Below are 14,768 nucleotides of genomic sequence, written 5' to 3' on the forward strand. Positions count from 1 at the left end.
TCACTATTCGTCCTTAATTCGTCATTATACTCCCAACGGATAAGGGTTACCAGGCACGCCACGCCTTTCATAAGCCTTGATCAACAAGCCCCAGAGTTCGAAAGGTACCCGTTCGACCCTGCATTCTAACTTTCTGGGAGCCCGACTTTTTGTCCGCTCAGCAATCCTGCTGTTGACTTCAAATGATTCCTATATCATTAATAGACGCGATCCGTCTGAGCAAACCTTCACGGACCCAGTCAAGCCGAGAAAAGGTCCAGTTGGACTGATCGAGGCTATGGAGGAATCCTTATATACGACGGACGCCCTTCTGGCCGGTTTCCATCTTCATTTTCAAATATAGTACACTATCAAAGTCTTGGTGGTATTAGACGTCGATCGGCGGCGGGGGTTGTCGATACAAGTTTGACGCTTGGCAGATTTGGGTAACGCTCATTCCGAAATGAACTGAGAACGGACGGATCTGTAGGTATCAGTGCAACTTGTCGAGCCTCGTGTAGCATAAAAACACAGTATGATTTTCATGTATGTGTGTCCGTGTGCATAATATATAATTGAAACAAAAAATAATTTGTTCAACTAGCGGATTCTACTCATTTCCATGAAGGTCTGCTAATAGGTTTACAGACCAAATCGATAACATAAACATATACATTCAACTATAAACCCTAACTTAACTGTTGCCGTGTTTGGTAATCAACGAGATAAGGCTAGTTAATTCAAATGCTAAGATAGCCCGCATCGTTTGTATTTGGTTCTATCAACTGCCAGCGTATTCTCCCTACGGTAGATGAGTAGTGTATCCGATTCCTCAATAAATATATAGAAACAGAAGTTAACGCCGATCTCTAGAACAGATCCGTTTTGATAATGGCAAAAGGGAGAATTTATCGAGTGCGAAGGTGGGAACATAGGTTAAAGAGCTAAAACTTCATAAAGAGAAAAAAGTAGTGAAACCTAGGCGGGGATGGATTTCATGTGGATAAAGAACTAAATAACTATAACCAAGCCATCCCTGCAATGTAGTTATTTTCGTGTTATTCATAAAGCAATGCTGAAAACATTTCGGAAATTCCCAGATCTCGGATATTTAAACGAACTTTTATGATATAGAAGTTAGGTCAGGTCAGTTCCAAGTTAACAAAATAACGTGGATTTTCGTAAGTGGTAAGGCGTAAATCCACCAATCAGTTCGGCTGTAGCTTCAAATGAGGATCCACGGAGGTCTTTCGTCGACCGTTAATAGTTTTCCTAATCACCCTGTACGCTGTAATTAATCAACATAACGCTGACTTGTAATGGACGGTACTGGGTCTTACGAAAACTTGCAAATGGCTACAAACTATACGTTTTATTTATTTAATTTGGCTCCGTTACTTATGCATATTTTAGTTTGTTGGCCGTAGTCGATATACAACAAAAGGCTAGAGTGGGTGGCTAATTAAATATGATACAGTTACCCACTAATTGAATGTATTTATCGCAAAGCGTATTCGTTCTATTGAAATCTAAGGCGCGAAAGATAGCTTCGCTCTCAAAACTATGGCGGCATTCCGTGTCCAGCCTTACAAAAACATAAACCTGTATATACTATATTAATACATGTTTGTATAATTAGCTTGCTTAATTTTAGAAGTACCAAACTTGAAAGCGGCCAACATGCGTTGGCAAATTTTATTCTATTGTACCTTGGGACACGCAAAACAATTTGAGAGCTCTTGTTTACTCTAAGCTTAGTTTTGTCCCTCTTCATTTGGTCATCCATAGGTCATCGGATTCGAAGTTAAACGTAATCAGAAAAAAGTTTGCTGCTACTATAGAGCAAATCTGGCTTCCAGTCCTTATTTTGTAAGCCTCCTGCGCCCTGCGATGGGCAAAATGCAATCAAAAACAGATTAAACAGGCATAACGATTACTATTTTCAGATTGCAGTAACAAATGAGATAACAGTAACAATTCTGTTCACTACTAATATTGAAATAAGGCATCAATGAAAGCACCTGCACTGCGCTACTTTCCGCCATTGAGCTTCAGCGTGAGCCCGCCAACCCCTTATTGGTGACGAGAACATTTGGCGGTAATCACACCATCAATCCAAAAAAACTACATCAGCAACAAAATGACAATCCCAGCAACTGCCTGATCTAGATAAACCTTTCTCGAGGCTTATGCACAAAGCCAATGCGTTCCTAATACTTTGCCTTCGTTAAACATCCCCCTTGTATTTCGTTCTATCTTTGCAAGTAAATGTATGGCACACATGAGTGTTTTGCCGAGAGCGGAATGGAATACCACTGAATGGTAGAAGTTTGGAAGCAATGCGCGATATATAGCAATATCTGATACTAGGGTGCATTAACTACTAGTCGAAAGTAGTAGGAACTAAAGGAGTAGGTAGACCGAGCACTGATCTCTTCGGAGGCAAAATTAAATAAAATCAGAAGGCGAGAAGAGTTCGCTAGCATAATCTGCCTATGGATGAAGTGAATCGAGCTGGCCAAACATGGGGAAAACGAAAGCATTTTATACGTGCGTAGCTATTGCGAGCTTATGATCTCTTCTTTGCTGTGTGCAATATACGAAAATTTGTGATCGTTCAGATTAAAAAAAATTAAATCGGAACGGTATTTGTGGGTGGATGAAACTGAAGATACACAGCTGACCTTGTGAGTGATCAAATTGACGGCTACACTCAACTTACAGCGGGGAAAAAATTAAGTTTTAAGTATTTTGGGTAAAAGCTAACGTCATTTTGAATTTGTCGCCCGAACTGTCACGTGGCGAAGCATAAAGACTGGTTCTGTCTGATAGCAATATGTAAAAGTTAATCGACGCAAATGTCGATATGACGCATCGTCACCTTTGAATTGGACTTTGAAATGCATATACGCTAAAAGTAACACGTTTTTGAGAACGGTAGCTCATAAACAAGCAGTCAGTTTTCTACGGTGAATTTGGAAATTATCAAAAACACTTGTCTCGATAGTTTATAACTGGGTAAATAAAAAACAAAGTTGTTACAGTTCCTCGAGTCTGAGATGTGGGCTGGCGGCTGTAACTTACTTTATCCTCGTCGAACACGTTAAAGATATAATCGACGAATTTCGTTTGATCGCCCGGGGGGAAAAATTGGCCGTAGAGTTTGGCGAATTCGTCTTTCGTCATCTCACCATTTGGACAGTCTTTTACGAACTCCGTATACCTGAAAATAGGGGGAGAAAAACGTGCAAGTGAGAAAATAAGCATAACTTACCTTCAGCTATTTGCTGTGTAAAAAATGATATAATACATTTGAATAGTCTTTTTTGTTTACGAAAATGCCCATTATTATAAATTTACATGGCTTTTAACTAGAAGTAATTTTCGCAATTTACAATCTCAAAAACCTTTTTTGTAACATCAATGACTACCCAACCTATGAAACTCCGTTTATATACATACTTGTTATGATTTGTGAACTTTGTCTTACCAAATTCATTTGAAGTAGAAACAGCTGAAAAGTTCAATGGATCCAATGTGTAGGGGTCTCCAGTGCAAACGATACTATGCCCATGGCAACAATGAACGAAAATACGGTAAGTCAAATACAATGGACATTAGAACAGAATGTGAATCAATAGACATGCCATTTATATCAAACAAGACGTGATCGACACCGTAATGAACAGGTGGCGCACTAGAGCGGGGGTTAGCATTCGATCATTCATCAGGAGGCCATTTTAATTCACCTATGATTGCGATAAGAGGGATGCTACGGCCAAAGGCAAATCGAACACCTTTTCGATATACCTAATGGCAGCTATATTGGAATGTGCACCCATAAGGCGAGACCACAAAACGGGTATCGCATCTATTGCGATATATGATAATAGGATTGACGTAAGCGGGGTAAGTAAGAAGTCTGCTTTAGGTGCTACAGACGTAAGAAGAATCTGCTTTAACTATAAAGTGATACGATTATTAACTTAATTTAATCAATATTCCCTGTTCGCCAACTTAGTGCTCCTGATAAACAATTGACGAAATTTCTTGTAGGCCAGGTGCATTTTTTTGTGGCTTAGGCACCTGAACTGAGTTTATTTTTATTCCTGTCTCTTCAATAATACTTTACACAGGATGAAGAGTCTAAATCAATTTTATTTGGAAGACTGTATTTGAACTAAAAAAAACAGCTCGGCGAACTTTTTTCGTTTACTAGAAGCATCATTCCCGGCAGTTATGGCTATTTATTATAGCTTATTATTCACGGTTACTATATCTTCAGTTTAGGACCTAAGCAACTTATTAGCCATTTCCAATATATTCCTCCTTTAATTTAATAATAGCGGTGCATTAAGCGGTATTTGTAGGCGTATCTCCGTTGAAAAGTCGCTCAAATAAGTTATACACAAAAGGAGTCTAACGAAATCAAATTTTAAGCAGATAGCAGACCGAATAGTTCAAAATAGCCAATAAATACAAAAGGCGCAAATAGTCTTAAAAAGACTAACCACTGGAGCTTAGCCCGACTACTTGATTTTTTAATTATTATTATTATTCTGTTTTCTTTATTATTCTCCTGTTAATATTCTCCTTCTCAAAACGGTCGTTAGTCTCTGTATCAGAAATTTAGATATAATGAAAATGGCTTTTCCAACCATTTTACGTGATTTTAAGCCTTGTAAATTTAAATACTATTGAGAAACTTCCAGTTTGCCTTATGGAAAACTTTCCCATATTTTTCGCAAGTCGCAAGGACAGTGTGGCTTTAACGTGAACTATTTATTTGGGGAAAAAAGCCAGTTTTTGATCTTGATAACACGTCGCCCAGCGCGAAGCGCTTGGATCATAGCTTGTGAAATTACGCTTTTTTTCCCCACTGTGAGGAGTTTGTTGTCTGGCTTTAGAAGTAACTGATTTTTATCTGGTAGCGAACAAACACGTGCTGGTTAGGATAAACAATGCGCCAAGTGTTACCCCAGTTTGAACACATCAGTGGAAGTTGGTAAATTGTAGCTAACACGATACTTGACCTTACCGCATTTTATATGGGAGCAGGCTATATATGGCAAATATGCGCTGATATTTATTAATTTCGTTCAATATTATGCTGCAAGGAATTACAATCCATGTTAAGCATAAAAACATGGAAGTCATTTTAGCCCATTATGGGGTCGGTGGTAGCGGCTTTTATTGCACCCATTACGTTAACAATCGGAATGGTACGATCGTCAGCAAAATCACCTAAATGCTTTCTCCGATACGAGCAGCTTCCTTAGGATAAAAATGTGTGGGGTGGTAAAAATCTTGAGGTTGAATTCCTCGGTGTCAGTGCCCTTACGTCAGAACCTTAGTTGCGCAGACCGGTGTAGGTAGATACAAGATAAATCCACAACGTATTTTCAACCTTCCCTTAGCACAGGTAGTCTTAGCTGTGTAGCATATGTTCGTAAGTCCTCTGTCACAGTTGCTGCTGAGGCTGGCAGTAGTATAATCTATCGAGTGGAGGCCAATCGGACGTATCTGCCTTATGTCTATTCGTGAGTGCCCTCCCACGGGAGCCTCTTTTATTCAGCTATCCTGATATTTATGCACATATAGTAGCTATTGAATGTAAGAAATCTCACTCGATTTTGTCGTTTCTTGTTGAAAGCCGTCTCTTCGACTCGTTCTGCTTCTTCTTGGCGAATCAGAAGGATTACACGTAAAAAGTCATACTACCTACTCCTCTCACGTGGAAGTTGTCGTGGTGCAACAACTATTATTATTTCCATTCTTTGTTTCAAACGCTTTCAAACCACTTAACAGAATCAGCTACGCAGGCAACTGCCGCGACAACTGTCATAATCCTAGCTGATCGTTTAATGGGACATTCATTTTCTGGGGGCTTGTCCCTTTTACAACGGGCAATATTAGGCCTGTGTATCAACGACGACGTCTGGGTGCTTACAGGAGAATGGATATCTAACGCAAACAGATCGAAGAGAAGCTACAAAGCCAGTGCTCTTTGGGGAGAGCCCCATCCGATTCTAAATTCATGACTAAGTACATATACATATGCTCAGCATCTGTACCTTGAGGAAGGCAACTGGAGAAACGAAAAGTGCATTAAAAAAATTATCAGATTCAACACTTCATAGGTCAATAATATTAAATCAAACTCATCTTTTTTCGTCATACCCGCGTCTTCTGTTCTGCTATTTGATTAACTGTAGTTTTTCGACCGCCACCAGTATCACCGTCAACAGTCTTGTTTTCTAGACACAGTCAATTCTGCACCTGTGTATCAGCTAGTCTGCGGTCGCGGCAAAGAACTCAGCTGATTCAGGTAAACACAAATGTTTATCAAGGTTCATTCGTTCACCCTCAGTGGACCGAGAAACATCATTCCAATCCATTCATTGTGGCTGGCGGGCAGGATTCAGCCAACGTGAACGAAAGCCTTATATTTTAGTAACGTTGACGAACGCCACGCTGATGTGCTGCTTAGAAAAAGAGGTGGCGGATTAAATTAAAGCCAGTACCCACAATGTTTCACCTTCCACGGATCCTTCTACTTATATATCAATATCTATTTATTCGCCTGGAAATAGATGTTCTAATAATAACCATGTTTATGTCAATAATGTTGGCAGACACCGCCAAAGCTCGGCGACCTTCAGGTTTTTCTCCAATAACCGTTTTTTCTATTTTCTATTCTAGTAGCAATATTGTAGATTACAAAAATCCATAGAGTTAAGCTAAGGTTCCAGTCATAACTTTGATGTTTTTCAAATGTTAATGCGAATGAATGGAAAAATAAACGCGATTTGAGTGGAATGCCAAAATCGTTATTGCTACTGCTATTGCCGTTGTTGGTGCCGCTGTGAGCGCTCGTTAAGATGTTATCGATCCGTGCATGGAATGTCGCTGGCTGGAAGTATCCGGCTAAATTGATAATATGCTTTTCTAGTGGATCTCGCCTGCCAGCCTCGTCCCTCACAAGTCTTCACTGTCTATTTATTACGGGGCATCGAGACCCGCCACCGTGTTCCATCCAACCAGCCAATTCCGCTGATACAGTACTGAAGCAGACCCCAACATCCACGCTGTCAAGCCCACTAAATTACTCGCATTCATTTTTGTGTCTAATTTAAACAAACTGATCTCTATTCGAAACGTTAGGCCGAGAGCTGGCCTAGCTTCTAAACATGGTCGCACCGGGTCCCTAGCCAACACCAGAAGTGAATTTGCTTTTGCCAAATTGCCATCCCTACAGCTGTAATCTGGTGCGTTAAAATAAACCTTTACCGCTATTGTCATTATCGTACAATCAGTCCGGCACTCGACGTATGTCCTCGGTAATTTTGCCATATCCAAACAGAGTTCCTTTCCCCTTTTTTCCCCTACCGGTTCCACTATGACGGCCCTTTGTACGCCCTTTTATAGTCATTTTGATAAATGTGACAATAGCATAACTGGTTGCGGACGTAGCTGATACTCATGGCACAGAAACGAATCCATCTTTGATGTGCTTATACGATCGGTACATAGATTTAAACCAGTTAAGTATGTATTTCGATCTTCTATAGTAGAATATTTGGGGGGTATTGCTACATATAATTAAAATGCATGCGAGCTCTAGTGAACGTTGTGTAACAGGACCTATTGCCCTAACCGTTAGTGTTGCGTTACATAGGAGGTAAGGTGAGGTATAGCAGCGTTGACCAGCTGCTACGCAAAAAAATTAATAGTTCATGTTGTTGGTCACTACCACCTTCAATGACGTTATTAGCGGCAAGGACAGCACTTTCACTGCCTGCGTCGACCAGCAGTGCCCAATCTGCGGCCTCAGTCTCAGTTTCCTGCATACTCGTCCGTTTACTTCGTTTGTTCTGGCCTACTCGAGGGAAGGAGGTCGTTTCATGTGAGGTAGCCAAACGACCCATCCCCCTGAGCGTCTCAGCTTCCAGGAGAGCCCGGTTGTCGAAGAGAACAAGTAATTCTGTGCGCTTGATCCCTGACCTCCCGGCCGGCAACCTAAGAACACCAACCTTCAGCCGTCGCCACGAGCCCCGCTTCCAGCTCCATCGGCCTGATCTCCTGTAAGTCGCTCTTTATCCTTTCTTTCTTCCTTTCCTGGAACCCGTACACATGGGTACGGGTTCTAGGAAGGGCAGATTACTTCAACTTGTAGCTACAAGGAGAAAATCGTCATTTGGCTTGCGATTAGCTTGTCCGTCTTGTTCATATTGATTGACGCCAAATTCAGCTGTGGGTAAATGGCGACAATTCGTCGCTGAATCGTCGTTGGGCCAGCAAACATTAACAGCAGCTGCTGTAATGGTGAAGTCAGTTGCGTCGAAATCTACGTATAAATGGACATCCATCGAAGTGCTCGCTACTGATCATGCAATCCGATTGGCCTTTACAGCGGCCAACCATTTTTCGTGGCCAACAGTCGATTCGGTGGGTACGGACGTGTTTCTGGAATGAAACTTTATCTTTGTCGTGGTTTTAAAGGCGTCTCCATTATAGTCATGCATAATAATATATGATTTGAGCGTTAGACTGATTTTTCGAGGGACGTGAATATCATTTCGTCTCCATAAATACGAGGTTATCATATATATGTGCACAATGATTGTTAACGCGTCATTGTCCATCAGCACTCAACGACAGCGAATTGGTGCCGACGAAAAAGCCGATTCTCTACATAGTCGAATTCTCTTAAATGCCGCCTGGAACATTTGGCCGAGATTTGAATTTGGCATACTTTACTTTAAACGTAAACACAGATGCTAGACGCTATTGAGAAACAAAGCTAGGATCACTTTTTTTGCGTTTAGGGACTCCATATTGTTTCAACATCAGGCCGCATTCACGCTCCAACGGGTGAGGAGGTTTTGGCGGAGATTTGCAGGACAAGTAGAACTGTAGAGACAGAGTGAACGAACAAGACAGAGAGTGAGGGAAAAACACGACAAACTGAGCCAAAACATAGCTCAAAGGCGCGTGCCTGTGAGCTATGTACTTCTTGCATTTATTACGTATTATAATGAGGTGCAATGTTGCACAGCCTGTCTTTTGCCGCCTATGATAAAGTTGTTGTTTCACGTAAGCACTCATACTGACCGCTATGAGCACACCGTCGTTCACCTAGGTTATAATAATCGCCGTCGGGGAGCACAGATCCCCCAAATTCGGTCAGATCGAGGGCATCGAGATCCAGGTACGGCAATGGTGGGAGATAATGAAGGTGCCTCAAACTGGCAAATTATACTGCCTCTCTGGAACTGAATATATAGGGCACCATTTTACCGTTGCATCATAGTCGACAATTTATTCAGCCGCCTTCAATTTCATTAGGGAAGCTACATGGACAATAGGATAGCCGATCCAATCAGGAAATCAACAAAAAAGGTTTATTAAAAAATGTACCGGTGATACGCTGAAATTATGCAAACTGATTCAATGTTACTGTATATCGGTGCAGAAAGAACTAAAAGAACGTCTGGTATTTTTATAGCAAAATCTTTATAGAGTAATTAAGTTGGGTGAAATGCTTTCGCCTTTAAAATTCTCATTCGTCCATCTTCGGAGTAAAAATATATAACAAACATTCAGGAGTAATCAAATTTCGTTAAAAGTTCAGTATCTAAAGTTTTTTTTTTATTTAACGCTAATGATTTTTGCGCTAGGAAAAAACCTACAACCCTGCTCTATTTCGGAGTCGCCCATGTTGACAGTAGTCCTTATATGCGAATCACATCGTATTGCTCGCTCCCACCAATATTGTTGGCTTCTCCTCTTCTCCGTAGTGAATGGGCCTCAGCGGGTGTCTTTGTTCATTTTGAATTTATCCAATTGCGTCTAGGGTATTTTCTAATGTGAAGTAAGGAATAGACAGTTCTACCCTTCGAAAAGGTCAACCCAAACATAGATCGATGCTCACAGAGACTAGGAAGGAGATTGGATCAACAGAGCCGCTGACATTTGACAGTCTTCATTTATAGTCACCGCATTTTTTTACTCTGTGACGTCCTCGTCTGTAACTCGAGTCCCTTCTAGACATAGTGACATGCAGACCGATCCAATGGAGCCCATTCTTTCGTAGTACCTGTAGACAGTACCTAAGGCCAAGATTACTTCCACAGCTAAATTGAGCTTCTAGAAACCCTACGGCGTTTTGGGTCCTTGTGGAGCACATAAGTATATGGCATTGGAGGGGGGTAAGACAGCTGCCTTGAAGTCTTTGGGACGCCGCTGAAGTGGTTTGCATATGTAAGGGATATTTTTCATCATTTAACGCAACTAGCATCAATTGCCACGTTCGCGGTCTCTTTCTGTGTCTCTACCTCCGGTACTGCCAATAAGCATTTCATAAGACGTCTGGCTGTTAACACGAAACAAGATGCGTCTATTTCCGGGTTCGAATCTACGCCAGATTCTCTGATTGTCCATAGGCTCTCGACCAGCAGGAACAAATATGAGGCCTAAAAAAATAGATTTTGCGGCGACATTGTTGACCACTGGTAGCTAACGGGCCAGCGAAACGGGCACATTGTTTCGATCTAACACACACACACATCATAAGGCTCACTACTATTGACACGGTGACACGAGGCAATCCGCCATTGTCAAGACCAACGGCGTGTTAGTCTCTTGAGCTAATCAGTCCGTTGATATTGGGCAGCGCATCGTACGTATATCGAACTAAACGGGGAAGTATTGGAATAACAAGTCTGTTAATACTTCTCAATTAGTTAGTAATGTTAGTAACAGATACTTTAGGTTTATACTTCTATATTTTATATACCTACTGAATTTAATTTAAAATTTACATTACGTACATTTACACTACATACGATGATTCACAGCTATTAATATTGGTTTGACTGAATAGCGCATTCAAATTTTAGACGACGATTGTCAAACACGGGAAAGATACCGCATCGTGAGGCGCCACGCCTTTAAATTCACCTCGTGGCTCGACTCCAGTGAAGCAGGCCGTTTTTACTTGTAAACAAACGAATGAGATCGCCACACACATGAAGTTCAATTAGGACCATAGACAAAGGTACGGGCTTCATATGCATTCTGTTAAATCGGCCACCGACCCTATTTCGAGAGTAATGTGACACATAATCTATTGAAGGCACACATATCTATTCAATATATGACACATATCTATTCAAGTCGCTGAACACTGAAAGTTTGCTATGACGAGAAAAACAGCTGGCTGCCGTTTACCTCGTATTATAAGGACCATTCTAACATGTTCCAAAATATATAACTTGGCTATTTACTTTTTCATCTTTGCGTTATGTCATGTCCCCTATCGAGTCCCCAGTTCGGCCGTGTCGTTCAAGCACCCTTACGATTTCCTGACTTGAAAAAAATATGAACAGCTCGGCCTGTTCATGTTCAGCCCTCGGCCCACGGAACGTATCCCATAGTTGACATGCGCATATATCTCTATTGCGCATCTTGCAACCCCGCTGTTCCACGCAATAAATCATCTGCAGCGTTCCTGGCACCGACACAACAACGTCGATTGAGTACTCCCCACAATGACTGTCATCGGCTCACATAACAGCTTCAATTTTACATGGTACAGATGTTTTTAGAGGCATAAAGAGCCAAATGTGCTCGCTTCCTGCTGTTTTCATCAATATCGTCGTACTGTTCTCTTCAGAAATGACAAATCTATCTCGATTTTCGTTCCCTTTTCCGCTTCAAATCACCCCTTGAGGAGAGACGAAGAACGGCTTTGTAACCTCGAAGAAAGGTGACGTACGCTAGCTAGACGAAAGTCCTGCTACGTTAGTTAACGGTAGAAGGGCTCCTGACATTACGCTGGAGTCGTTCAAGCGAAGTGGGGTTATAGCTAGTGGTCTGGGTAAAGGTGTCTCGCCCTTGATTATTGTGATTCATTGCTCTTTACTGTTGGCGCCAAGCCATAATGATGTTTTGCTTTCGACGGACTTTAGTAGTTGTAATAAGCGAGCACGTGGAAGAAAAATGACAACGAGGATATTGGAGGTTTCGTTGTATGAAGGTTAGGCAACTGGGAAAAAATCAGGTACACAAGATGATTTTTGGCCACAGGCCACAACCTATTAAAGGGAAAGTAATATAAGTGAATCGAAAAAAAATGGGTGCATGTTACGACCAAGTTCTTTGGTGGTGAGTGCCGAAATCAGATACGTATCATAAATTTGTTCGGATGAACACTTCTGAGTAAAATGGACCGAGGCTTAAAAAATTTAAGTTTTTCTATTAACCTAAGTATTGTTTTTAGAAGCAGATATTACTCCATAAGGTAAATAGCGGTGTACTATAGTAAAAAAACAAAGATTTTATACGTATTGTCTCCATAATTCGATATTAAGGAAGTATAGTAAACTTCTTAGTCTGCCATACTACTTAAGCGCTAAATCGGAAACGTCGTTAGTTCAAATTGTTATTACCTGTATATACATAATACATGCATCATTACGGTAGAATAGTATTGCCAGTTACTGGTTAATTTCCATCACGTATCGATCCCAATAATAGCACACCACTCCTTTGTCTTTAGCCATCCCTGATGCTGTTCATTCTTCACCTTATTTCAATCTACAGGTTAGTTGCAGTTCTTCTCGTTTCGTCGTTCACATTCTTCTGTTGAAGTTGTTACGTGCGTCAATCTTCCTTACGTACTACGAAACGCAGACTTAACGTTCATTCTATAAGTCATTAGGCAGCGTCGATTGGTTATCGAAGTTAAAACACATCGTCGAATGTATTTAATTCATTGGAAATATTGATTTCAACGCTTCGCTTAGCTGATAATTACTCAGCATGTCATCTAAGCGGAGCCACAAATACTCCTTTGCACACCGTTGGCGTTATATTAATACGCACTAAGATAGGCATCGCGCATATAACACATTACTTCAGACACGTTACAACTCATGGATCCATAAATAGGAGATTGGCCCTACGTTTCCACCTTATATCCTTTCATGCAGCATCAAAGTCAGACGCCCAGATCAGCGTCTCCAGCAGTGAGTGGTAGCAGAAGGATGGACGAGAACTGGTTAGACTGGACGGTTCTATTGGTTGATACCTAGCCCGCTCGAAGTTCTCAGAAGGCCCTTTAATTAGTAAATAGCGCGAAATGGGAGATATGGTGCGCGATCCGATACACAAGATGCATAATATAAATAATTTTAAATTCTGCCGCCTCTCACCAAGTTGCGAGCGCCAGGTAGTGATACTATTTTTAGCATACGGCAAGTCGTCGAGGGTAAGCTATTTCACTGACCGGGCGGCTCAGAAATTCAGCGGTGTACAGTGAAACGCAGATCAGTCAAAAAAATTTACCCGCAACGAGCATTTTCCTTTCGATAATCTCTAAGTTATAGCCAACTCCATTATAGTTATAGCCATTGCTTGATTTCGCGAGGCGGTAGTTAGGTGTCTATATGAATGCGCAGAGGTACCAATACAGTGTTGAAACAAATGCAGTCGGAGAAAGATAAGACAAATAGAAGCTAATCCAGCTTCATATAACCTTATCATAGGACAACGGCGCTGCATTAGGGTTTCTCTCGTGCCGCCGGGCACTAGTTATACGTCTGTTTCGTTCACGCACATGATCAAAGTCGCAAACAAAGGTAAGGCTTTTCATCAATTTGTGTTTATTCTTTATTTACTTGTTGTCTTCGACTTTCGGCAAGTGTTTTTCAGATGAACTGTAAAAAAATTTATACGTGAAAGTACCGTTTGCGCTAATCAACAGGATATGTACATATACATATAAGCTGATGCACAAAAACGTCGGGGATTCGTTGTGGATGTTTTAAAGTAGTCTGAATCGCTCCTAATTATTCTCGTTTGTGTGCGTTGAACGGGAGCTTCAATGCAGCAGCTTTCGGTACGCATTGAGGAGTGTTGCGGATATATGAGATCATGAGGACTTATAGTATCCTCATCGGCTAAAGCTGTCTTCCTGCCTAGCTCGAAAATATACGCCGACCGATGCCGAAAATGAACGACCAAATGATGTGGTCCACACTTCTTCATATACGAGAGGTATACTCATGTTGTACAATATATGGCTACCTATGGAAGTTAAGTATAGTCCTAGAGTTCTCGTCAAGGAATCTTCCTGTCTCGATTTTTTATTCTTTTCTGCAGTGAATTGCTAGAAAGAATTATTGTACTATATATATATATGAGAAAGTCTACGATCTTAGCTAGAGGTTTCCGTTACACACATAACTGATTTCGCATCTGTAATGTAATCCGTTTTATATTCATCGAGATCTCGACTAGAGGTGTCCTGTAGCATGGTCTTGGCCTTTATAGTTACTGCTCCAATGTAAAAGAAAAGCAACTTTTTACGATTTCGAATACGAACGAAGGAAATCTGCTATTGATCTATTCATTCCCCTCTCGTGCTATTTTTTTCGTCACTATTAATTTTATTGTAAGTTCGATTGTATGCCAACATCTGTTCTTCGAACTTGCATCCATACCTACAGAGCTGTTTGACCTGCCTAGCAAATTGCGCTCGCGAAGTGCAAGCATTGAGCCTCCTTTTATCAGGCTTATTTTTCATGCATTAGTTCCCTTACAAGGTTTACGAACGGCCTTATCATGTATGTTTACTGTCGTTACTATATTTATTAACACAGACAGATTACAGCTTACTGCACTAGTTTATTGGCCAGATTGCTTGACTGATGGAGCACCAACTGAGTACACAACAACGAGCGCCTGTTATTAAAAAAAAAAAAAAACATATCCTGTACAAATAC

General features: G+C 41.0%; 1 protein-coding gene across 2 annotated transcripts in view; it reads right to left on the minus strand.

Annotated features, from left to right (window-relative positions):
- Positions 1 to 14,768, minus strand: part of LOC111274007 (frequenin-1) — a 76,125-nt gene that overhangs the window by 15,133 nt on the left and 46,224 nt on the right. The window contains exons 1-3 of one of the 2 annotated variants that reach the window (XR_002688157.2): positions 6,160 to 6,233; positions 3,470 to 3,543; positions 3,084 to 3,202 (exon numbers count right to left, since the gene is read on the minus strand). Coding sequence is in view for 1 of the 2 variants with exons in the window: in XM_086967491.1 (XP_086823617.1) it covers positions 3,064 to 3,202 (139 nt within the window). In the remaining variant the exon portion in view is untranslated. Of the gene's footprint in view, positions 1 to 3,063; positions 3,203 to 3,469; positions 3,544 to 6,159; positions 6,234 to 14,768 lie in introns of those variants that run through there. The other variant, XM_086967491.1, reaches the window with a different exon arrangement.

The sequence above is a fragment of the Varroa jacobsoni genome, unplaced genomic scaffold, assembly GCF_002532875.2.
Source record: "Varroa jacobsoni isolate VJ856 unplaced genomic scaffold, vjacob_1.0 scaffold_243, whole genome shotgun sequence".
Lineage (NCBI taxonomy): Eukaryota > Metazoa > Arthropoda > Arachnida > Mesostigmata > Varroidae > Varroa > Varroa jacobsoni.